Source organism: Phodopus roborovskii, unplaced genomic scaffold (genome assembly GCF_943737965.1).
Source record: "Phodopus roborovskii unplaced genomic scaffold, PHOROB, whole genome shotgun sequence".
NCBI lineage: Eukaryota > Metazoa > Chordata > Mammalia > Rodentia > Cricetidae > Phodopus > Phodopus roborovskii.
In genome coordinates, this window is record NW_026125059.1 from 21949122 (window position 1) to 21973193 (window position 24072).

The 24072-nt window shown below is 37.9% G+C and overlaps 1 protein-coding gene across 2 annotated transcripts in view; it reads left to right on the forward strand.

Moving 5' to 3' along the window:
* The first annotated feature begins 1731 nt into the window (after positions 1-1731).
* The window catches only part of Rbm39 (RNA binding motif protein 39), a 31443-nt gene continuing 9102 nt past the window's right edge, over positions 1732-24072 (forward strand). For both annotated transcript variants that reach the window (XM_051188123.1, XM_051188129.1), the window contains exons 1-12: positions 1732-2038; positions 2677-2740; positions 4495-4544; positions 8804-8998; positions 13235-13300; positions 13398-13451; positions 16217-16334; positions 18831-18983; positions 20107-20244; positions 20449-20514; positions 22352-22556; positions 23028-23105. In XM_051188123.1, the coding sequence (XP_051044080.1) occupies positions 2690-2740; positions 4495-4544; positions 8804-8998; positions 13235-13300; positions 13398-13451; positions 16217-16334; positions 18831-18983; positions 20107-20244; positions 20449-20514; positions 22352-22556; positions 23028-23105 (1174 nt within the window). In that variant the 5' untranslated portion in view covers positions 1732-2038; positions 2677-2689. The remainder of the gene's footprint in view (positions 2039-2676; positions 2741-4494; positions 4545-8803; positions 8999-13234; positions 13301-13397; positions 13452-16216; positions 16335-18830; positions 18984-20106; positions 20245-20448; positions 20515-22351; positions 22557-23027; positions 23106-24072) is intronic.

Genomic DNA, 24072 nt, shown 5'->3' on the forward strand with positions numbered 1-24072 from the left:
CATGTCCGTACAGTGTATCTGAGGTTGTCATGTCATAGGCATTACCAAGGTCAAAATGCCTACAGAGGAGTCCTTATATATAGGGTGGGAAGTTGGGATGTAAAGGTTTCAGTAGGAGCTGTCTGGGATGTTAGGCAGTCTACCAAGAATGAGGGAGAAAGAAAGCCTCCCCCACTCTCTTCCCCTCCCCTCCCTTTCCCTGCCCTCCTCCCCTCTCCCAGAGGGTTTCTCTTTGTAGCTCTGGCTGTCAGGGAACTTGCTCTGTAGACCAGGCTGCCCTCAGGCTCACAGAGATCTTCCTGCCTCTGCCTCCTGAGTGTTGAGTCTCTTTATGGTTACATGTTCTCCAGGTCTTGCCTGTAGTTCTGGGTGGCCTGGAACTCTCCATATAGACTAGGCTGATTTCTGAGTCTGAAATTATAGAAATGCTCCATCAGGCAAGCTAGTTAAGCAATATGCCAAAAGAGCTGCATTGTCAGCCCCTACAAGTTTTCACTGATAATTTTTCCAGCATTTCAGTCATATTGTTTATCCTTCATCTTAATCCTAATGACCCTTCATTCATTTCATGGAGTTCACCTGGATGGACATTTCCTGCTAAACATGGAATTCATTCCATGAACATTTGCAGCCTTTGTCAGTGTCAAGCCTCCCCTTGGTACTAATTATAATATACTTCCTCCTTCCTTATGAGGAGGAAATGGAATATATGGTCTGAGAGCTTAATTTACTTGCCCAAGGTCACAGAGTGTTGCAGGACCTACACCAATCAAGGTGTCACATTTTGAATCTTTTAGACCCTGAAGCTGCTGATAGGTTTCAGGATTGGTCTGACATTTAATTTTATTTTAAAGATTTTCTTCTATATGAAAGAGGAGGGGGACATCTTACAACGACCTCACCGTTTTTCCTCTGCCACAGTATTAACTCCCCCCCCCAAAAAAAAAAACCAACAATAAAAACAAACTAAAGCGGTAAATTTACAGGTGAACAGCCAAAATCCCAGGGTAAAGAGGGGCTACTTTTAGAGTAACAAACAATCCTGACATACTGGCCCGACTAAATTGGTGAGGGAAATAGCTTCTTCCCACCTCGCCCACCTTCTTCAGCTTCTGCAGTTCCCAAGGGTGTTTCGTAGCTTCACCATGGAGGTCGCATCTAACCAGTGACATCAAATGACAAGGAAATCGTACTTTTTATTCTCCCCATTTCCGTGTACAGCTTATTCTGGTGTGCATGCGTCCTCACCAGCAGTGAATTTGGGAACGAACGTCTGACCCTACAGGCTTATGTACTATACTAGGTTGCCTTATGGCGACCTTGACAGCCATCTGGGTGGGAGGCGGGTGTCGGGGGAGGTCGGCTGTGAGTGTGGGGGGGAGGGAGGGACGTTCCCACCCCGCGAGGAGACGACACCAGCCGGGATGACAGCAAAGCCCCAGTAAGCAAGGCATTCTTCCGAAGATTGACAGACAGTGCACCAACTGTCTTTGCCCTAGAGACGGCGTAACATCGCGAGGTTTCGATGCTCATCGTGTGGGGGAGTCTGAGAAGGCTTTCCGGATGGTGGGGGGGAGGGGGATGGGCTCGTCTGTGGCGCAATCATCGCACGAGATTGGGCGACGGTCGCCGGAGCCGTCCTGAGATCTCGCGATACTTCATTTTTTCCAGTCTGGAACGCTGGGCAGTTTCTCGCGAGAGCCCGTGCTGAGGCTCCGGGAGACCCCGGGTGTTTGTGTGTGTGTATGTGTGTTGGTGAATGTGAGTACGGAGGAACAGCGGCCGCCATTTCAGGGAGCTAGCCGACGCTGTCGCAGGGGTGGATCCTGAGCTGCCAAAGCCGCTGCCCTGCTCTCCCGCGCGGGCTCCTTTAATCCCATTGTTTCTTTTAGATTCGCTTGGGCCTAGACGCCCTCGGGGCCCGATACTCGGGTTGGGCGGTACCGCGGCCTGGGCCTAGGGGCTTAACAGTAGCGGCGGCGGCGGCGGCGGCGGCAGACTTCCCGAGTCGAGCACAGGCGCGCGAAAGCCCGCACAGGTACGGGGCGTCGCGGTCGCGGCCTGCCCGGGGCCAGCTTTTCTGAGGTTGGGTGATCCGAGGTGCTGAGCGCAGCTTGTGGCGGCTTTCAGCGGCGCGCGGGGGTGGGGGTCTTCTCGGCAAGGTCGGTCTCATCCTCGTGGCCGTCCTTTCGTTTCTGGCAAGGGCACCCGTGGGTATTTGGGTGGTGGCAAGGACCTCCTCGGGGGCCGCGGGCACATGAAGATCTGTCCTTTCGAGGCCGGGGCTGGTCGCGACCTCCCAACATGGCGCCTGTCGAATGCTACCTTGGTACACAACCCCTCCCGACAGAGGGAGTTTCCCTCTGCCGCTAAAATGGCAGCGCGGGTTTTGTGCGGAAGGAAGCGCTGTGGCTCGTACTCTCCAGTTGGGTTTCAGGGGTTCATGGGCGGCTTTTTGAAATCAGACGTTGGGTTCTGCCCATGTGTTTGATGGCAGAAGCATTTCATATTTGCTTACCCAAGTCAAGCCTGTGTTGACGTGCATTGCACAATTTTAGCCCTTGTAGGGCTTTTTAAGGACTGTTCTCAATTTTAACTTCGTGGGCCGAGGCATAAAGTTTTCTTTTAGATTAGTTGGTAGTTGTTTACTTACAGAACTGTCTTGTTCTTCCCTAGGCGTGTAGAGAAAATGGCAGACGATATTGATATTGAAGCCATGCTTGAGGCCCCTTACAAGAAGGTGAGAAAAACATGCCAGTGAGCTTTAATATGTTTCTTAATTTAGCATTATTCACGAAACTACTGCTGAAATGTAAACTAACCTTCCCGGAGCCCTCTTGATTATCTTATCAGAGATGCATTACGTGTAACTTACAAAAGTAAATATATGCTATTGATGTAATAATATTGTGCAGTAGTTTCACTTCAGCGTGATGAATAAATGCCCATCTATCTCTCTTTGTAGACTTGCCTAACGATATCTCACCTCTACTCCCATGAATTCACCTTTGATTCCAGTGTGAACTGTCAATCATAAGGTAGTAATTGAGTGACTTATCGCTGTACCGTGGTCCCCTAGGTAAAATGACTCAACTAAGAATTACCAGCTCCAGTTTGGTATAGCAAAAAAGGTGAATGTAGTGGTTTGGGAAAATAGCAGGGGTCCAAGAATAAATGATAACCAGTCTATGGCAAGTAAATCTTCTTAACAAGCCTTTAAAGAAGAAATGGGTGAGATTTTAAATTATTTTATATAAATAGATATAAGGCTGGTGACAGTAAACCTTAAAACAGGCAGGTATTGATCTGCTTCTCAGTTAATAATTACTGAAATTCTTGGATCCCTGAATAGAAATTAGCAGAAAACAAAACAATATAAAACCACCAAAACAAAAGGCAAGAGGCAGTGTCACAGGTTAGAGTCACTTGATGACTGTTGGACTGTTCTCCATAGTGTTTTGTTTTTAATTAGGCCCTGCCATAGCATTTCACACTAAAAACTACAAAGGAATTATTTTGGCTAGTAATACAATATGACCCGTTTCAGTTATCACAGTAAAAGTAAACCCTCTTCATTCTTTCCCCACTTGGTGGTGAAATAGCAGTATGCATGCATTGTCACTGGTGTCACAAACCTTAGGCTTTGTTAACTTAGCAGATATACTGATTTATTCAAATAAACATTGCGCTTAAACCGTTTAAAAATAATACATTTGTTTTGGAGTGTAGCACGACCATGTGGTTCCTTTTGGATGAATTCTGATAGTTTTAAATAGTGTAATGTATAATGCTAGACTCTTGAAGACTTTCTGTTTTTAATGTTTCTTGTCTTAGTTTAACATGGATGTAATTCCATGTAAACAGGTATGGAAGTAGGAAATGTTTAGGCTGGACTGGTGAATTATTAATTAACTTTTCTTGGGTTCTTGGGAGTCAACATTACTAAAGCAGTGTGAATCCCTGTTTGCTTCAGGGCGAGATGTGTGACAGAGGTGGCATCAAGCTCTTACAGTCCCAACCCTCCAACGGAAATGGGCGAAGATCTCAGGAATGGCATCGGTCACAGGAAATCGATAGTGGCTGGCTGCTAGCATGGCCACTTGGGGCTTAGGCAGAAATAGAGCCATGGTACCGACAAAAGGGACAATAGCACATGGAATAAAACTCAGTGACTTCATGTTTCATAAAAACAATAACCACTTCAACATTGTAACTCTCGTTAACTTATTTATTATCTAAACAATGTAAGAAAGTAAAATATAACATGTTAATGTGCAATGATTTCAATCTTTGTTTCTCGATGACTTAATTATTAGCAACAAAGTGGTTAAACATACACCATCTAAATTTTTTTTATAGCCTTCCATGTTAAACTAAATAAGTAATTAGTTTTAAAATTATCTTGTATTTTCTTATTCCTATTCCCTTTACCCTTTGACAACTTGAAATGTTACCACTTCGTCCTCATGATGTTCTTCTATCAACCTTGCTTAGGATGAGAACAAGTTGAGCAGTGCTAACGGCCATGAAGAACGTAGCAAAAAGTAAGTTTGAACAAGGAACCTGGGAGGGTGGGTTCTAAACTTCTTGTGGTGAAAATCTTGTGTTCTTGTGCCTAAAGCATCAAACTATGGTTTTCTTCGCTTCTTAGAAAACTGGTCATACCCTTTGGGATGAGAAAGTCCTTCAGGATATAAAACTATGGACTTTGCGATGTAGACTTCAGCATATGGTTTCAGAGACCTTCTTGACACTTTTGCCCTTCAAGGATCCCATGATTCTCTTGAGTTCTATTATGTTTTAAATTTGGTAACTTTGGCTTTTTTTTTTTTTTTTTTTTTTTTTGAGATGTGATAAGAATCATTGAATTAGAAGAGTTATATTAGAAAAAAAAATAAAGTCAAGGCCATGGAAAATACTGTTTATCTTCCTTCAATAAAGGAATTGGCTATGAGTTATTTCTGCTCCTTGCTGCTTAAAGGCACTTTTGGTAGTAATTAAAGGGAATATTTAGTAATTCTTAAGAATTTTTTCTTCCTTGTTTGTGGCCTTTTTAATCTCTAGTATATCTAAGGAAATGGCTAAGAATATGTAATTCATTTGGGTTAGATGAGTAACCTGAAATAACTTCATGCTACAGACTTAGCACCTGATACAATATACAAAAAGGTTAACAGTTTAAACAGGATCCAATTTACAAGGTTGGAGCCTATCAGCTGTTGTAAAATTAGCATTTAGCTCCAGTATTAGTGGTTCTTGATAATAATGGTCATGTTATGTGCATTAAGTTGTACTAGCCCATGTTTATGATGCCATACTAAAACATTTTGTCATATCATGACCATGTAATAAATAATAATGATAAAAATAGCCACTTACTTGACTCTTTTTGGCTCTTTTCCTCCTAAGAGCTCAAAGTGCATCATAGTAACTACCTCAGTCATCCTCACAACAACTTTGTTAGGTATGTTGATACAATTTCATAAAATAGATGAGAACATTGTTCAATGGGTTACTTAGGTTTTACTAAGCCAAGGTTTTAAGATCGTAATGTGGTTGTAATGGATTAATTTTAGTATGTGAGTTGGGTGTGACTGTAGCTTATAACTCCCTTATGTAGAGGAATAGTGATCATAAATTCAACCCCAGCCTGGGTTTCATAGTGAGATCCTGTAGAATATACAAAAATGAATAATATTAAGAGGAAAGACAGATCTGCTTTGGGGAAGTATTTTCATGTACAAGACTAGGTTGAATCAGTAATGGATTCCATACTATTCAAAAGTGGATGCAAAGAGCAGGTTGACAGGATTCATATCATGCAATTCTAACCTTTGCCAAAGTAATGGTTTCCTAAAGTTTCAGCTTCATAATTTTATAACCAAAAGAAAATCCTGGAACAAAAATTACTTTGAATGTCAGACTTAATAACATAGTAAAGAGGATAAACTTGAATGCAAATCTTTGATATTCTCTAATGTTACTTCTTCCCACTAATATCTTCAGATATTAATCCTGTGTCTAAGGTCATTAAAATCAAGCTTTTATGAGGAATTTGAGCATTATGTGTTCTATAAGAGATGGAGGACTTTTTCTTTTTTCTTTTTTTTGTGTTCTTGTAGTTATTTTATCTAATGTATGTAAAGCCAGTTGGGCAATTTAACATAGTGTTTTAAAGGAAGACTTTCCTAAACATTTTAATCAGTATTACCTTCAAGATGTTCAAGGCTTTATTTAGTTAACAGCTGATTTAGGTGATTGTCTAATTTAGTCAAAAATTTTTATCTAGTTATTTGAAGGAACATGCATAAAAACTAGTTTAATATAATGTGGAAGAAAAACAAATAATTGCCTATTTTGGGATATTTTGTGTTAACTTAAGGTAGATAATATTTTTGTATGACTTATGTTAAAACCTTATTGAGTTGGAGATAATTGTTGCTGATGAGTTAAAAAGACTAAGAAACTACACATTCTGACAAAGTTAGCTATGTGTATATATATGTACATATATATACACTCTTTTGTTTAAAAAATTGTAACTGACTTGTAACACACAATGTGTCATGTCCCAGTAGTAAAGGGATAAAAGTTTGAAATAACCTGTTAGCCTATTTTCTGAAGAGTTGTAACACTGAAGAGTTTGTCAAGGCCTCCGATAAAGCTGCTTAAGTACTTGAGGTTCCTCCTCATGGAAGTATGTTGCTGTATCGAGTTTTGCAGTCTCAAATCAAACTTCATTTTGTTAAAGTCTTTAGAAAAGGATAACAGTAAAATGGCACAGTTAAAATATATTGGCTACTGTGGTGTGGATTATCAAATTTTGGAATAAATGACTTTTCTATTTTTTTTCTTATTTTCCAGAATACTTTGCATTTAAAATTTAGAACTTCTTACATGGAAGAGGTCAAATCCAGTTATAGCAAAACACCTTTACAGCAGAGGCCATATAACCAAAAGTCCAAAGGCCCAGTGGACCCTTTACTTCAATGATGTTCAGTACAAATTCCACTGCCACTAAAGACTTGGGAAAGTCCCATTTAAGTTGTAACAGGATTTGACTATTAGGATGGATTTTTATAACCATTTCTTTAGTTGATAATGTTCTTTAATGCTGGAATTTGCTCTAGAGAAGTATCTTTGTTTCTTGTCTGGGCTTTTATATGGAAGATTACATTTTCTGATAACTTAGTATGTCGTCTACTTACCTATCTGGGGTTGCCTTCAGATGTGGGTGGGGATTTGCTTATGAAGTCTAGCAAGACACTGTTAAAATTAGCTCTTATTTTTTTAAGCTCCTTTGGCAGAATAAGATTGGGTGCCTATGAGAGGTACATAGGCAGATTGACACTGCTGTGGGCCATCTTTGAGCATAGCAAAGCTTGCTACTCCCACCCCCAGGGGAATGGAATTAATTTTTACCTTGTCCCCTAACTTGAATTAATATAGGTAGGATTTACAGTTTTAGCCATTTCAGAACTCTTTAGTCCTAAGATAATGTCAGCATTTGAAACATCAAAGTTGGACTGCTAATTGTTGCCCCTCTGAGCATTGGAGTTGCTTTGACTTCTATATAAATAATGAGTGTAGCTTAATTTTCTGTCATGTGCTACCTAGCATATTTCTGACAGTCAGGTGGATTATCTTGAAATTTTAGACAAAGTTTCTGCCTCCTTGGAAAGCTCTACATCTCCTTGTGATTGGAGTGTGGGTTTCAAGATTCCAGAAGGTGGGTGTCTTCATTTTCTATTTTCAATGCACTCTAAGATGACCTGCTTACAGGTTCTCTGAGGCATACCTCAGTTGTTCTTGTGCTAACTTTGCTTTGATACAGAATAAATAGCTAATTAATTTAACTAATGATGTAGAGTTGTCAAAATGTTCAGAATTCAAACCACTTAAAAGTGGACATTTTAGTGGAATAAATTTATTTTGAAATGTATTTCATTTACATTGAAATATCTGAAGGCACCTCTAATTTGGGTGATGACAGAGGTACAGATTTCAAGATTAATTATTAAACCAGTGGGTGAAATAACTGTGAGCAACACAGAAATGAGTGGGAAGATAACTGATGGCTTTTTTTTTTTTTTTGTTTTTTTTGTTTTTTACTTTCCAAGGAAGGTCGAATTGTTTTAATTGCGTCCCACAGTCTTGTATAAACTAGCTTAAAAAGGGCATTTTCCATTTACATTATAGCTTTAAGTGGAAACCTTATAAATGGTCACAGTAAAATCTGGGGTTGTAAAAGTGAATTTTACTGCATTGTTAATGTCCGTTATCCTTTCTTGTAATTTTTGCCTATGAAAACCAAAATGCTATTCTATATATATGATGCTTTGAAAGTTCAGGTTATTCTTACATGTACATTATATCACAATTCACTTCAACTAAATTGTATGGAAATGTTTCACATGACAATTACTATTTCTTAAATGTGAACATACTGTAACCTTTATTGCTGTTTCCTGGTTGTCTGTTATGAATGGCAGTTAAGTGTTTTTGAAGTTGAGGCTTGGTTTCTACTTACCAGAAGTCCTGTTTCTTGTTTCAAGCTGTAGCTGCCTCAGGAGATGATTGCAAATTCTTTCTCTTAAACTTGTTTCTCTAGTTTTTGACTGTCTTCAGTTAACATGAAGCAAAGGATGGGGTCTAATTTCCCATGCCTAGGAATTGCTTTTCCTAAAGTATGATTTTTTTTGTACCATTGTACAGTGCTAAAAATACATTTTGACCATAAAAGGAATTATATATTGATTAGTATTTAAATCAGCATGATAATGGTACTTTTTTCCTCCCTCAGGAGAAAAAAAAGCAAGAGCAGAAGTCGTAGTCATGAGCGAAAGAGGAGCAAAAGTAAGGAACGGAAGCGAAGTAGAGATAGAGAAAGGAAAAAGAGCAAAAGCCGTGAACGGAAGCGAAGTAGAAGCAAAGAAAGGAGACGAAGCCGCTCACGAAGTCGAGATAGACGATTCCGAGGCCGCTACAGGAGTCCCTAGTATGTAACTGTAATTAGGATTTTGTTGCAATTGTTTATCTAGCAATTTAACTGGAGGCAACATGAGATTGTGTTTTTCAATTACGGGTTTAAAATGGAAGACACTGACATTGACGCTAGTAAGGTGAAAATACAGTATGTGGACTGATTATATAAAACTTAGGAACTACTAGACCAGCTAGAAATAAAATAAAACATTTGAGTGCTTGATTAGAACAATCGACAAAATATGCCTCTACACTGTACAGTTCAGGTAGAAAATCTTGTCTGTTGCTGTCGTGAGCTAAAATCACCATCAGTTTGTGTGCTCCAATTTTAGGCTCATTACTCTTAATTATATTTAAGGCTTTAGAGTAAACTGAAAGTGCTTTGTAGATTAAGAATTTGTATGCACCAGGCAGTAATGGTGTACGCCTTTACCCCAGCACTTGTGAGGCTCTCTCATCTACAAAGATACACAGAGAAACCCTGTCTCCAAGAAGAAAAGAAAGAAGCAAATTGCATACATTATTTAAGGAAATTTAAGATGACGTCACTTATAGCTCTGAAATCAGCAGCAGCACTGATTGCTCTTCCAGAGGACAGTACCCACACACTGCTCATAAGAGTCTGTCTGCAATATCAGTTTTAGGGCTTCTGACACCCTCACATAGATATATGCAGGCAAAGGACCAATGCACATAAGAATTTCACCTGTATTTTGGAAAGAAATTGCCTTTCTAAACAAGTTTGAAAAAAGCATAGTCCTTCCTTAATGCTTACCTAAGTCCTCAATTACTATTACTAAGCACACGTTTGTAAGTCACTTTTGTTTTGTTTTGTTTTTTTGTTTTGGTTGGTTGGTTGATTTTTTTCTGTGGCTTTGGAGCCTGTCCTGGAATTAGCTTTGTAGACCAGGCTGGACTGGAACTCACAGAAATCTGTCTGCCTCTGCCTCCTGAGTGCTGGGATTAAAGGCCTGGCTTTAAGTCACTTAAATGTATTTATGCTTGTGTGTGGTGCCAGTGAGTGCACATGTCCAGGTAGGCCGAAAGAATTGGATCACACCCTACACCTGAAGCTGGATTTAAGAGGCAATTGTGAGCTTCTTGATGTGTGGATGCTGGGAACTGAACTCAGGAACTATCTATGAAAGCTGTAGTGCCCTTAACTGGTATGTTCAATTCTAAATATTGAAGTAGGGAAGAATTGAGCTCAAAGACACTCAACTGAATCAATCTCTTCACATTTGTTAGGGAATACATACACGTGGACATAAAGTAGTAATGACAATTGTCAATAAAATACTCAGAATACTCAGAATGCTGGGTTTTATGAGATACTGTTATTATCTGAAAGTACTTGACTCTGTGCTTCCCATAATTTATAGGTTATATAATCCTAGTTGTTTATTTTACAGACTTTACATGATGATACTGCAGCCATTATGGTATTTAATGCTGAACTTAATTAGAAATTTTATTTCTACTCTAAGACTTACATTCTCTGGCTTTTCATGACAGGGTTTCCCTGTATTGCTTTGGAGCCAGTCCTGGAACAAACAGATCCACCTGCTTTTGCCTCCCAAGTGCTGGGATTAAAAGTGCACCACCTGTAATTATTAAAGATTGTTAATTGTTTTACCAGGATGTACTAAATGGATATAGCTATCTTTAAAAGTTGGAGGCAAAGGCAGGTGTATCTCTGAGTTACAGGCTTTCTGCTCTATAAAGCTACACAGAGAAGCCCTGTCCCAAAAAAAATGACGACAAAAAACACATAATACTGTTTGTAGAGTTTGGATGGATGAGTGGTGTGTGAGTGGGGGTTCCCCGCCCCCAGTGTCTGTACCTGCCTCTTGTCCTGGTCTGACTATTTAAACTGGTGTTGGATTCCAATAAAGTGTGGAGTCTATGACTGGCTATTTTATAACTAAAGGAGGACCCAGTTGGGTTGGTTTACATGTGCATTTCCAGGTCAGCCGATCACTTTGACTCAAATACTATTCTGTATTGTTTCTTAGCAGAAGGGAGAGAAAATAGCTTGTTAAATTATATATACATATATATATATGTATATATGTATATGTATTATATATAGTTATATATATATTTGTATATATATAATTTTTATGTGCTAGGTAGATGGTTTTATGGTTAAGAGCAGACTGTTTATCCAAAAGACCCTAGTTCAGTTTCCTGCACCCACATGGCAGCTCACAACTGTAAATTCACCTCTGACTCTCACACAGACATATGCAGATAAAACGCCATTGCAGATAAATAGGAATAAGTTATAAAAATTTAAATATAAAAAACATTAATCATTCCAATAATTATCATATTAGGGGGTTAGTGAGGAAGAAGAGAATCACAGCTAAGTTCCAGTCCATATTGATAGTCATGTCTGGCATATGTATCCTGTCTTTAAAAAAAAAATGGAGGAGAGCTGGAAACATGGTTTAGCATTTAAGAGCACTGGATACTTTTCCAGAGGTCCTGAGTTCAGATCCAACCACCCTTATAGTGATTACAACCATCTTTAATGGGATCTGATGCTCTCCTGACATGAAGGCATACATGCATACATACAGAACACTCATACAAAAGTAGAAATTGTTTGAACCTTAAATTTGAGTGGACAGATGAATCTTACTTGAAATTGCTTGGGTATATTTGTGTGTGTGTGTGTGTATGTGTGCGTGTTTTCTATGCAAATGTAGGTAACAGACACCTTGATTTATTTTATCTAGTCAAATTAAGGAACTATGGTTATTTCATGACAATTGCACACTGAGGAACATAGTAACATATGAACCCTTTAAGTAAGCTTTATTTTTAAAAGGGTACAAAAAATTGTATTATGAAGCAGTTTCTGTGAAAATCTTACTGTTCTACATACAATATTGATATCCAGGTAAGGGAGACATATTTTAGTACTGAAAGTTGTCCTTGAATTATAAAATTCTCAAATTTTCTGATGTGTTAATTTAACTAACTTTACATTTCTATTATAAGTTTGAGGCTTGCCTGGTCTAAAGAGTGAGCTAAATAAATATCCTATTTTCTGCAGAAACAGAATGTGTAGTACTACAATAAATGTGCTACCTATGCTTTTTAATCCTAGCCTTTGGAGGCAGAGGCAGATGGTTCTTTGACTTTGAAGACAGGATCTTCTGCAAAGACAATTCTAGCACAGACTCCAAACCAAAAACCCATTTTTTTTTTTTTTTTTTTTTTTTTAAACATGGGGGCTGAAGAGATAGCGTAATAATACTGGCATACTGGCTAACCTTCTAAAGGACCCAGGTTCAATTCCAGGCACTCAAATGGCATCTCAACACTGTAATTCCAAGATCTGACGCCCTCACACAGACATACAGGCAAAACAACAATGGACATAAAATAATAAATTAAAAATGTAATAAAAAGAATTATTCCATGATAGCTGGGCATGGTGACACATGCATTTAATTCAGTTACTCTGCAGACAGGCTTTTTGAGTTCTAAGGCAGCAAGGACTACATAGAGAGAACCTTTCTTAAAAAATTAAAATTTTTATGGTATGTATCATTTAATCCCAGGTTTCAGGCGGTAGAGGCAGGTAGAATCTTTGAGAGTGGCCTGGCATATATAGTAAGTTGCAGGACTGTCCTGTCTTTTAAAGAAAAAAAAAAAAAAAAAAGGATGAATTACATGGAGCATAGCAGTTTTCATTGTTATATACACAAACACGCACACTTTTTTTTAAAGTCCTTTTAAGGATGTGATAGCTCAGAGATTAAATACTAATCTTATGGCTCCCGGAAGTTGGCAGTGGAGGAGCAGGAGTTCTTGGTCACTACATTAGTGAGTTCATATAAGTACGTAGTGTTTGAAGAAAGAACTGTATAGTAAAATGATGCTGGGATGAGAGTTCAGAAGCATTTATCTTCTACTAAATTTTAAAGACATAATTATGTGATTGAAAAACTAACTTAAAATAGATGTGATGGAATTTTTAGAATGAGAAAATTTTGAGAATTGTTAACTTGTTCTTGGCACCTCTAACTGGTCTAACTGGTCCAGGATAGATGAATACAAGGGCTACAGGTCACGGATAAAGTTCCAGATTTTTCTAAGTTCTTTTGTTTGTGCTTTATAATTGAGGTAGAAAAGAAACATCCTAAACAATGTTAGACTTGCTGGAGAACCCATGAACTTGATCTTAGCAAGACCCTAAACCTGTAACTAGTGTAATTTTGTGTTTTCTTTTTAGCTCCGGACCAAAATTTAACAGTGCCATCCGAGGAAAGATTGGGTTGCCTCATAGCATCAAATTAAGGTTTTTAAACATACTTCTGAATTGCTTAAATTGTTTTTCAAGGAACTAATGAGATATTACTTGTTTGGGTAACTTGTGAAACTTTTTACCCTTGCAGCAGAAGACGTTCCCGAAGCAAAAGTCCTTTTAGAAAAGACAAGAGCCCTGTGAGGTAATTGTTGACCTTTTCCCCCCTTCATTTTAAATTTGTCATAAAGTTTTACAAACCAAAAAAAAAAAAAAAAAAACCAAAAACATTAAATTAATCTAATCATGAATGTTCCTTTAATTATTTCTTTCTCGATAAGTAGACTATATAATGAGCCTCTTGCTCATTATGGTACATATTTCATTGACTTGGTTGACCTTAAGGGCAAGCTTTACAATTACTTGCATTTATTTTTAAAAATGTACTTATTATGTGTACAATATTCTGTTTCCATGTATGCCTGCACACCAGAAAAGGGTATCAGATCGTGACCTCTGTAAGAGCAATTAGTGCTCTTAGGCTCTGAGCTACCTTTCTACCCCAGAATTTTTTTTTTTAAGGCATGGTATATCTCTTTGTAGTCCTCACTCGGAACATGCTATATGTATATTAGACATCTTAACACAAAACAGATGAACTTGCTAAGATTAAAGGCATGAGTTGACCTTCACCACTGCCCAGCTAATACTGTGGTATTCTTAGTAATCTGTTTACTTGAAGGAAAGATTCAGTTACTCTGTGAATCTAATTCAGTTTTATATCTTTTTGACCCTAACATGTTTGAAATTTCATATGGGTCTGGGAGTGTAGCACAGTGGTACAGCACATAGATTTCAGGATTCCATCTACAATTTTACAAACAATACTGTTCACTGATTTCTTGTTGAACTTTAAGACTTTTTGGTAATGAGTGCTTCATAATAGAGTACAAAGAGAACAAAAGCATGGTTATTTAATACAAGTTTCTATAAAGATTTTGTTATTTTTAAACTATTTGAAAATGCTGCTGTCCTAAGAGGCCGTGGACGCACAGGTATAGGTGGTTGTGAGCCACTAAACATGGTACTGTGAATCTGTGAACCAAACTTAAGCCCTTAAGAGCAATACATGTCCTTAGTTGCTAATCCCTCTAGCTCCTTAGGATAATATCCTTTTACAATTCAGGTTTGCTTCTGTGGTTTGTTTTGTTTGCTTTTGTGTTTGTTTTGGTTTGGATGCAGGATTTCTCTGCAGACCAGTCTGGGATCGAATTCAGAGATCTGCTCGATCCTCAGAGTGAGTTCAAGGGCTGCTAGTTTACACAGAGAAACCCTTTCTGAATAAATGAATGAATGAATGAATGAATGAATGCTCTATACTAATAACTGATACCTTTAATCCTAGCACTTAGAAGGTTGAAGAATAAATATAGCCATAATTTCAACACCAGCTTTCTTGATACTCCTACTAATAAGTCAGTAAGGTTTGTATTGTAAGCTCCTACCAAAAAAAGGCAGTAAGATAATGAAGGTTTGATTTTATTTTATTTTTCCCTGACAGATTTACCTTGTATATTTTCAGTCATCTATTAAGTTTAAAAGTGCTTTTTCTTTAATTTTTTTTGTCAAATGGCTATATTGAATCTCATTTCATATTTGTTTGGGTGACAACACTTACCCCCCCCCCCCACACACACACACCCCCAAGTATTTTGTTTGTTTTTTCAAGACGGTTTCTCTGTGTGACCTGGCTGTCTTGGAATTTGCTTTGTACACCAACCAGGCTGACCTGTGACTCAGATCTAGCTGCCTCAGCCTCCTGAAGTGCTAGTGCATTCTTTGCATAATAATGTCAACTATTCTGTGTGGCGAAAAGACCATTTTAGTGATTTAAGAACTGTTATGTGCTCTAGTATTCTGTAGAGTGTGGCTAGAGGGGATATTTGGTCAGTTGGAAATAGGCATTGTTGAATAATGGTAGCCAGTATGTGTAGATATATTTTAGTAAAATTTTACTTGAAAACATTGACAGCTAATTAATTGAAAGTTTGTTCTTTTAGGAGACAGGGTTTCTCTATATTTCTTCGGAGCCGTCCTGGAACTAACAATTAACTCTGTAGACCAGGCTGACTTCCAACTTAAAGAGATTGCCTGCCTCTGCCTCCCCAGTGCTGGGATTAAAGGCGAGCTCCACCAGCGCCCAGCTCTTCTTAAGTTCTTAATAGTTATGTTCACTATGTAATTGATTGTTCACCAGAGATCAGGCAAAGGTATTAGATATTCTTTAACTGGAGTTGTTACTTAACATATAGGTACCTGGATTTAAATATAAATCTTCTGTAAGGACAGCAAATGTCCTTTTTGTTGGTTTCTCTTTTGTTGAAATGCAGAAACATTTGGATTTCAGGTTTGAGGAATCTGGTCTTCATAGAGTCCTGCGTGAATTTTATACTTGTATACACTCACAAACACACCATATACAGGTGAAATTAAATATTTTTAAAAAGTTAAAATAGCATTATTCGTTAAATGAGTTTTAAGTCTGGCAGTGGTAGTGGTTGCCTTTAATCCCAGCACTTGGGTTGATCTCCGAAATTCAAGGCCTGCGTAGTTTCAGGGCTACACAGAGAAACCCTTTTGTGTTGAAAAGGGGCTGGAGAAGCACCTTTTAATCCCTGGACATACACAGAGAAAATCTTTTTCTCTTGGAAAGGAAGAGAGAGAGGAGAAACACAACTTTAATCCCAGTTCTCTAGAAGCAGAGAGAGGCAGGTGGGTCTCTGAGTTTGAGTATAGCCTGGTCTACAGAGCTAGTTCCAGGACAGGCTCCGAAGTGATGCACAGAAACCCTGCCTCAAAAAAACCAAAAAAAAAGAAAAAAAAAAAAAAAAAAAAAAGATGTTTAAGCCTAACCATGATGAATCCTGTCTGCTAAAAAAATGTTGCATTAATTTTGTGTTCTTCTCTTAGGGAACCTATTGATAATCTAACTCCTGAGGAAAGGGATGCAAGGACAGTTTTCTGCATGCAACTTGCAGCAAGAATTCGACCAAGGGATTTGGAAGAGTTTTTCTCTACAGTAGGAAAGGTAACTCCCCATTTATAAAAGACTTTTGAGTTGCTAGAAGTATTTTTAATAATTAGCGTCACTATGGTTAGCATGTTGACATATACCTTAAGTCTCAACAAATAAGTTGAATTCAAGACAACCAGGACTTCAAAAGCATTGTATTTAAAGGAAAAAAAGAAAAAAGAAAAAAAAACTTGGCCCTCAGGTGGCAGAGGCAGTTAGGTCTATAGATTGAGTTCTAGGACAGCCAGGTTTACAATGGAGGAAACCTATCGCAAAAAAAGGGGGGGGGGACGACTTGGGTTTGGTTAAATGTGTCACAATTTTAAAAATTAATATTTAATTTTCTACTATCTTATTAAGCACATATATAAAAATCTGCTTAGTCCACATAGCAGTCTTTGTGCAACTCCCCCCCACCCCCCATCTCGAGACAGTTTCTATGTATTGCTTTGGAGCCTGTCATGGAACTAGTTCTGTAGAACTCTCAGATATCTGCTTGCCTCTGCCTCCCAAGTGCTGGGATTAACGGCTTGCTCCCACCAATGCCCAGCCACATGTATAGGTTTTGAAGTGACTATTTACTATTGCATAATTAATTAGGTCCTCATTTGGAGAAGGCTGTTGTCCTTGTTCACCTTGGGATGTCTTGTTTAGGCTGTAGTGTTTACATCTCCTGATCACGGCTTCTCTAGCATATATATCTTTATATTACCCCTTTTCCATGTTGGTTTCTGGGCCATTCCTATAGGGATGTGCTGGCAGATGTATCATTTGGGCCTCCCCATGATTTTGTGGGTTCATTCTGAAATGGTTTTTATTTGCTGCCAAAGAATTTGAGAAAGGGGAGGGTATTCACTACCTGTATTGTAGTGGAAGTAAAGATAAATATTTACAATATGCCTTCAAATTATACTGGCCTTTTTCATTTTTTTCCCCCTTCAATAATCAGGCAGTTAAGTGATATTATAGTGCAGCTGAATTTTGAATTCTCTCCTATTTAGGCAGCTGTGAGTTCATGGAGACAGTTCTTGGTAATCCTTAATATAAAAGTGCCACATTGCACCTTTTGGGAAATCTTCCTGTTGATTATCATTGTGTTTTGTAGGTGTCACAGCAGGGTAGGACTATTGATTGCTTTTCTCAATTGGCAGCTTGTATAAGCACCTTCCAGTACTATGAGAGCTAGTCCTCAGGGAAGAGGCTTCCAGGTCAGTTCCAGATGAATTCTTCCAAGTCTGTGTCCATACATTGTGCTTGTGTCATTAACAGTAGTTACTCAGCTTCAAATTTTGGAATGTAATCAAGGATAACATTAATAGGTAATTTCATACATTTAATAAAAATGAAAGGGGTGCCTGGCATATGCCATTAATCCTAGCACCTAGGAGTCATAGACTGGCCTATCACTGAGTTAGAGGCCACCTTTGTTTACAGAATAAGTTCCAGAACAGTTAGGGCTGTTAAACAGAGAGGCTCTATCTTAGGAGAAAGAAAACAAAAGAAAGGGGTTGATATAAAAATAGTGCGAAGACACCAAAATTATGAAAGTGCCTGGGTCTTTAATCCGGACACAAGCTTTTGTAAGTCAACACTGTTGGCTTCTGGCCATTCTTAGCACACATCCTGTGCTACATCGTCCTGCTTTGGGGCTTAAGCTATGACTATTTGAAAATCTTATATGTAAAAATGAAAATGCTAGAGGTCCCATGATTATGGGAATATTCTTACAACCCTGGCTACTCTTGAGGTTAAGGGAGGCGTGTTTGAGGTTTATAGTTTCAGGGCTATCTGTCAATACACTAGGGTTGCCCTGAATCATTTTGTATTAAGTCAGTTAACAACAAACCTGATAGCATTGAGTTGTGATCATGGAGAGAGGAGAGAAGAAAGAAGAGTGTGGCTAATGTTGTCCTATAACATGCTTTTTATCTTTTCCTCAAAGATAAGGTTTTTTGATGGTTTGTTTTGTGGAGACAGGGTTTTCTTTGGGGCATGTCCTAGAACTACGTATGTAGACTAGGCTGGTCAGTCTGCCTCCCAAGTGCTGGGATTAAAGGTGTGTACCACACCACTGAACCCCCTCCCCCCCCCCCCTCACACACACACACACACCTGTTATTTTAGGAGCAAGTCTTCGATAATGTAATCCTATTACCGAGGTGGAAGGATGTAATTTTTCACACATGGTGGACATATATACTAACATCTTTATTGAATCTTCACTGTATAGTGAAGGCTGACCTGGAACTCAGAAATCCACCCTAGTGGATATCCTTAGTGCACTATTTAAAGACATGTGCCAACACCCTGAGTGACTACTGAAACTTAGTCCTTGTATTCTGGAGGCAGAGGTATGCAGAATTATATGAACTTAATACCAGTCAGGACTACACAACATAGTTTAACCCTGGGACCATGTATTGATTGAGACAGTGTTTCTAAAGAAATGGTGTGCTTTGATATAATGTGGATTATTTGAATGCAGAGTAATTATGTTTCTTTTCATTTTAGGTTCGAGATGTGAGGATGATTTCTGATAGAAATTCAAGACGTTCCAAAGGAATTGCCTACGTGGAATTTGTTGATGTTAGTTCAGTGCCTCTAGCAATTGGATTAACTGGCCAACGTGTTTTAGGAGTGCCAATTATAGTACAGGCATCACAGGTAACTTCATGATTTAGAAATTGGTCATTGAGGTGGTGTCACAGCTTATACAGTAGTGTTAGCACTTTGAGTCTGCATGAACCATTGAGTGGAATAAGAGCTAATTTATGAGGAAAGGCAAATCAGTGAGATTGTAGTTTACATCATTGTAAATTTTGTGTAGGAAGTACTGGTCAGTGAGTAAGTCTTCTCTGTAGCAGTTCATTTTAAAGTGTAGATTGAGAATTTAACAAAGTGCCATCTTAGCTAGGGTTTATATATGGTTAGCTCAGCAGTTAACAGGGCACCTACTGCATTTGATCATCACATGCACAGCTGTTTTGTGACTCCATGGGACACATGATACACATACAGACCTATAACACATAAAAATAAAGTTTTAAAAGGTCTTAATACAGACAAAAAGGCAATGCTTTTACTTAGGTGACTTTATATGTTTCTTCAAACATTTTATTTCTTAATCATGGTTTGATAAGACATTCAATTCACTGATCTTGGGGTATGTCTGGTAGTGAGTTCTGAATTTGTTTACAAATAAATATTCAGTGAGCAGTCAATTATTTGTATCACTGATTGTGATATCACAAGCCAAGTTATTTTGGTTTAATTTCTCCCCCCCCCAAGACATAGTTTATCTGGGTAACACCCCTGGGTATCCTGCAACTTGCTTTGTAGACCAGGCTTGTGCCACTATTGTCTGACTTGGTTTAATTTTTATAGTTCTTACATATAGGTATGATATATGTGTATATAGTTTTGTATAGAACTAGAATATATTCAAAAATTTAATTGAAATTGTAATATGAAAAAAAAACTATTTGGCTCATAAACTATTGAGTGCCAAATTGCAGTCATGGATGAAGCTTGGTTGTAGAGTGCTTGCAGAGGAGGCATACCTTTGAGTTTAATATACTGTATTGCCACCTTCCATTTGATTTAGTGCCATATATGGTAGCAAACAAACCTTTTATCCATCAGATTTCTGTTTTCAATGCCTCAAAAATCAATTTAGGTTTTTTTTTTTAACTCATAGTTTTCAGTTTTCTAATCTTTGTCCTCCTTTGGGATTGGTACATACTGTCTTATATTACTATTTATTAGTTGATGTGGGTTTTACTTATAGGCAGAAAAAAATAGAGCTGCTGCAATGGCAAATAATTTACAAAAGGGAAGTGCTGGACCTATGAGGCTCTACGTGGGCTCTTTACATTTTAACATAACTGAAGATATGCTTCGGGGGATCTTTGAGCCTTTTGGAAGGGTAAGTTTCAGTACTTGTTTCTTTCCATGACTCCGGAAAGTATTTCCCTGCTAAATGGGAAAATTTTGAAAAATTGTAGCCCTTCATAAATTTTATTTCATTTGTAATGTCTCATTAAATTGGGGTCTAGGGCATAAGGGTATACAATATGTTAGATTTTTAAAAACTCAATAATTTTGCCTAATCCATGCCTTTAAATTTTAGATTGAGAGTATTCAGCTCATGATGGATAGTGAAACTGGCCGGTCAAAGGGATACGGATTCATTACAGTAAGTAATATTGCAACATTTTTACGTGTATGGGTTGCAAATGAAGGATAATTAGTATTTTAAGTATTTGGTGGTGTGTGTTATTGTGTCTATTTTAGTTTGTGTATTTTAATGCTGGTGCACATAGAGTATGGTGGTGTCAGATCCACCTACAACTGGAGCCTAATTTTATTTATTGTTTATTTTGAGATCTGGTCTCTCGGTGTAACCCTGTGGATGACCACAAATGAACAGAGGACTTGATCTGGCTCCTAAATCCTGGGATTAAAGGCACAAACTAACATGTACATCCATTTTTAGTGTGTGTGTGGTCTGTGTCGTCCTTCCTCCCACCCCACCCAGAAAGGTTGTCTCTGTAGCTCTTGTAGACCCGGCTGGCTCAAACTCACAGAGATCCGCCTGCCTCACAAATAAATGCTGGGTCTAAAGGTGTGTGCCACCACCGCTCAGCTCTTGTGTACATTCTTAATGGTTAAAATAAAGATCTACGAAAATTCTAATTTACCAAGTTACGGTGATCTTTGTACTTTAGCTTCTAGCCCTAGAATTTAGACATACGGGCCCACATCTGAAATTGTTAAAATGTTCATGTCTTATAGCAAAATCCATGATTGCCTTAGTAGATAACCAGTGACATTGTCTTAAAAGGGGTGTCTGGTTGATGTTAGTGGTTTGATTAAGTGGCAACTTGAATATTATAATCTTTATCTTGCCTTGATAATTGCTACACACTTATTTGAGCACTATAAGCTAGAGGAGTGCTTTTCCACTGTGCTGTTGGCTTTAATCTTTTTTTCTTAGTAATTTCAGGCACAATTGAAATATTGTAATGTATCAGAGGCATGGTGGTGCACAATTTTAATCTTAGTAAGTCTGGAGGCAGAGACAGGATCTTTTGGGTTATAGGCCAGTCTGGACAACAAAGCAAGTTTCAGGATAGCCTGTGCTGTGCTAACACATAAAACATGCCCCCCTTTTTTTGTGTGCAGTTTTTGAGATGTATGTTTACTACATAATTAAGTCTTAGCTTTGCCATAGATTATAGATTCATTTGTTTGTTTTATTTGTAGTACCCAGAACTCATTAAACTGCTTTGGCTAGCCTGTATCTTGTTATGTGAGCAGGCTGGCCTGGAATGCAGAGATCATCTCCCTATACCTTCCAAGGGCTTGGGTATTTTGATCAGTAAATTATGCTTGAATGTCCGTATTTCAATAAGACAGGAGACTATTGAATGATGACCGCTCTAGTAATTCCCAATCTATGACAGGTTGTTGATGAAAGGAACTAAGATTCTTAAAAAAGTGTAACTTGGAAGCTCGGCATTGGTTTTGGATGCCTTCAATCCTGGCATGTTAAACTCCAGCAATTGTGAGGCTTGGGGAGGGGGATATTTAAGGCCAGCATGATCTACATAGTAAGTTCTAGGCCTAAAGTTATATAAAGAGTCCTTGTCTAAAAATTAAAAATTGGTTTAAAAATTTTTTTTAAGTCATCTTGCATTCTTTCAAAAATTTATGGTCTAATTTTACATGCACACTTTTTTTAAAATATACTTTTTGTACTTTCTCATTAGTGTGTAATGAGTCTTAGGAAGTTACTACTTGGGGCTTGTGAGATGGCACAGTGATTAAGAGCATTGACTACTCTCCCCAGAAGACAGGGTTTAAGTCCAGGCACACATTTGGCAGCTCACAATTGTCTCTATCTCCAAGATCTGACACCCTCACACAAAGCATGCATGTAGGCAAAACACCAATGCACTTGAAGGCACCTTTACGTCTATAGTGATAAAATATAAATTAACTAATTGTATAATTCTTGTTGTCTATTCTAGTTTTCTGACTCAGAATGTGCCAAAAAAGCTTTGGAACAGCTTAATGGATTTGAACTAGCTGGGAGGCCAATGAAAGTTGGTCACGTTACTGAACGAACTGATGCTTCTAGTGCTAGTTCATTTTTGGACAGTGATGAACTAGAAAGAACTGGAATTGACTTGGGAACAACTGGTCGTCTCCAATTAATGGCAAGACTTGCAGAGGGTAAGTTTTCAATAGTATTACTGACTTATTTGGGATATGGTGGTGAAAAAGAAAGGTAACCATGCAAAATATAAAAGATTGTCTTGTTTTGGAGGTCCTATTTTTCTGTAGGAGTGCGTTATAATCTTTACCTGTGCCTTTTATTAAAGTTTTATGGCTGTTGCTTTGGTGGAGTTTAAAGAGTTTTGTGTGTTACCAGACTCAGTAAGAAGTTTGTAATGATTATTTTATCTTAGCTTGTATAATATTGGAAAATACCTCATTACCTTTATTTACTTATTTACATATGTTTATTTGAGGATATACACAGAACATGGGGATTGATTGTTTGCAGGTAATCAGCCTTGGTATAGTGGATTTTATTGCTGAACCATTTTGCTGATGCCTGTGAGTTGAGCACATAGTATGCTTGCCAAAATTGTATTTTTCTGCTATTAACATAGTGCGAACTTAAGACTCATTCTTTTACAGGTACAGGTTTGCAGATTCCACCAGCAGCACAGCAGGCTTTACAAATGAGTGGCTCTTTGGCATTTGGTGCTGTGGCAGGTAGGAATTGAATCTTTTCTAATTTGAGATCATTTGTTTTTTCACCTAATTCGAAAACATGCCAAATTTTTTGCATTTCAAAGGACTAACTGAGAATTCAATTCATTAAGTACTTTTAGCACCTTAATGGTTGCAAGAGAAGTGTAGCATTACTATAATTACATAATTGCATATTAGCCAGAGTGCCCTGTGAGACTATGAAAACATCTCAAGTTTTAGTTTTAATTTTTAATATTTAGAGAAAGCCCAGAATTAGTTAAAATTTAGTTGAATTAACAAAAATACTTTGGGAGCGACCTTTTGAGGGTTTTTTATTTGTTTACTTTTCGTATTGCTATAATTACATACCCTGAGAAGAGCAACTTATGAGAGGAAAAGCTTTTTTGTTTCTGTATGTTCACAATCCTATAATTCCAGGACTGTCACATCTAGGTTTTCTAATATTTGCAGGCCACAGGTACATATGATGTATAAATGTATGCATGGAGGCAGAAGTTGTATATAAACAGAAATGAAATAATTCCTAAAAAACTAATTGACATTGCCCTAAATCTAGGACCTAGGATATTTGTTTTTCTAATATGTCATGGGTAGAACTGTATATGATATTTTTGATGGGGTGATCATGAGGACCCTATACCAACTTTGGAAAAAAAAAAATCAGGCAGCATTACCATGATTTCCAGTCAGCCTGGGCTGCATTGTCAAGACCTGTTTTTAAACACATGTTCAGAAATTTTAATAGTAATTTCTTTTCTAAGTTTTCTAGAAGGTAAGACCATGCAAAATTTTAGATAAGACATATGTGATTGCTTAATCTGCTTAGATAAAAAACTCACTAAAACATATTTTTATATTGCTATTAAGAAGTAAGGTTGAGAGTCTGGTGATGGTGATACATGCCTGTAATCCCAGCATTCCAGAGATGGAGGCAGATAGATTTCTGTAATACAAGGACCATCCTGCT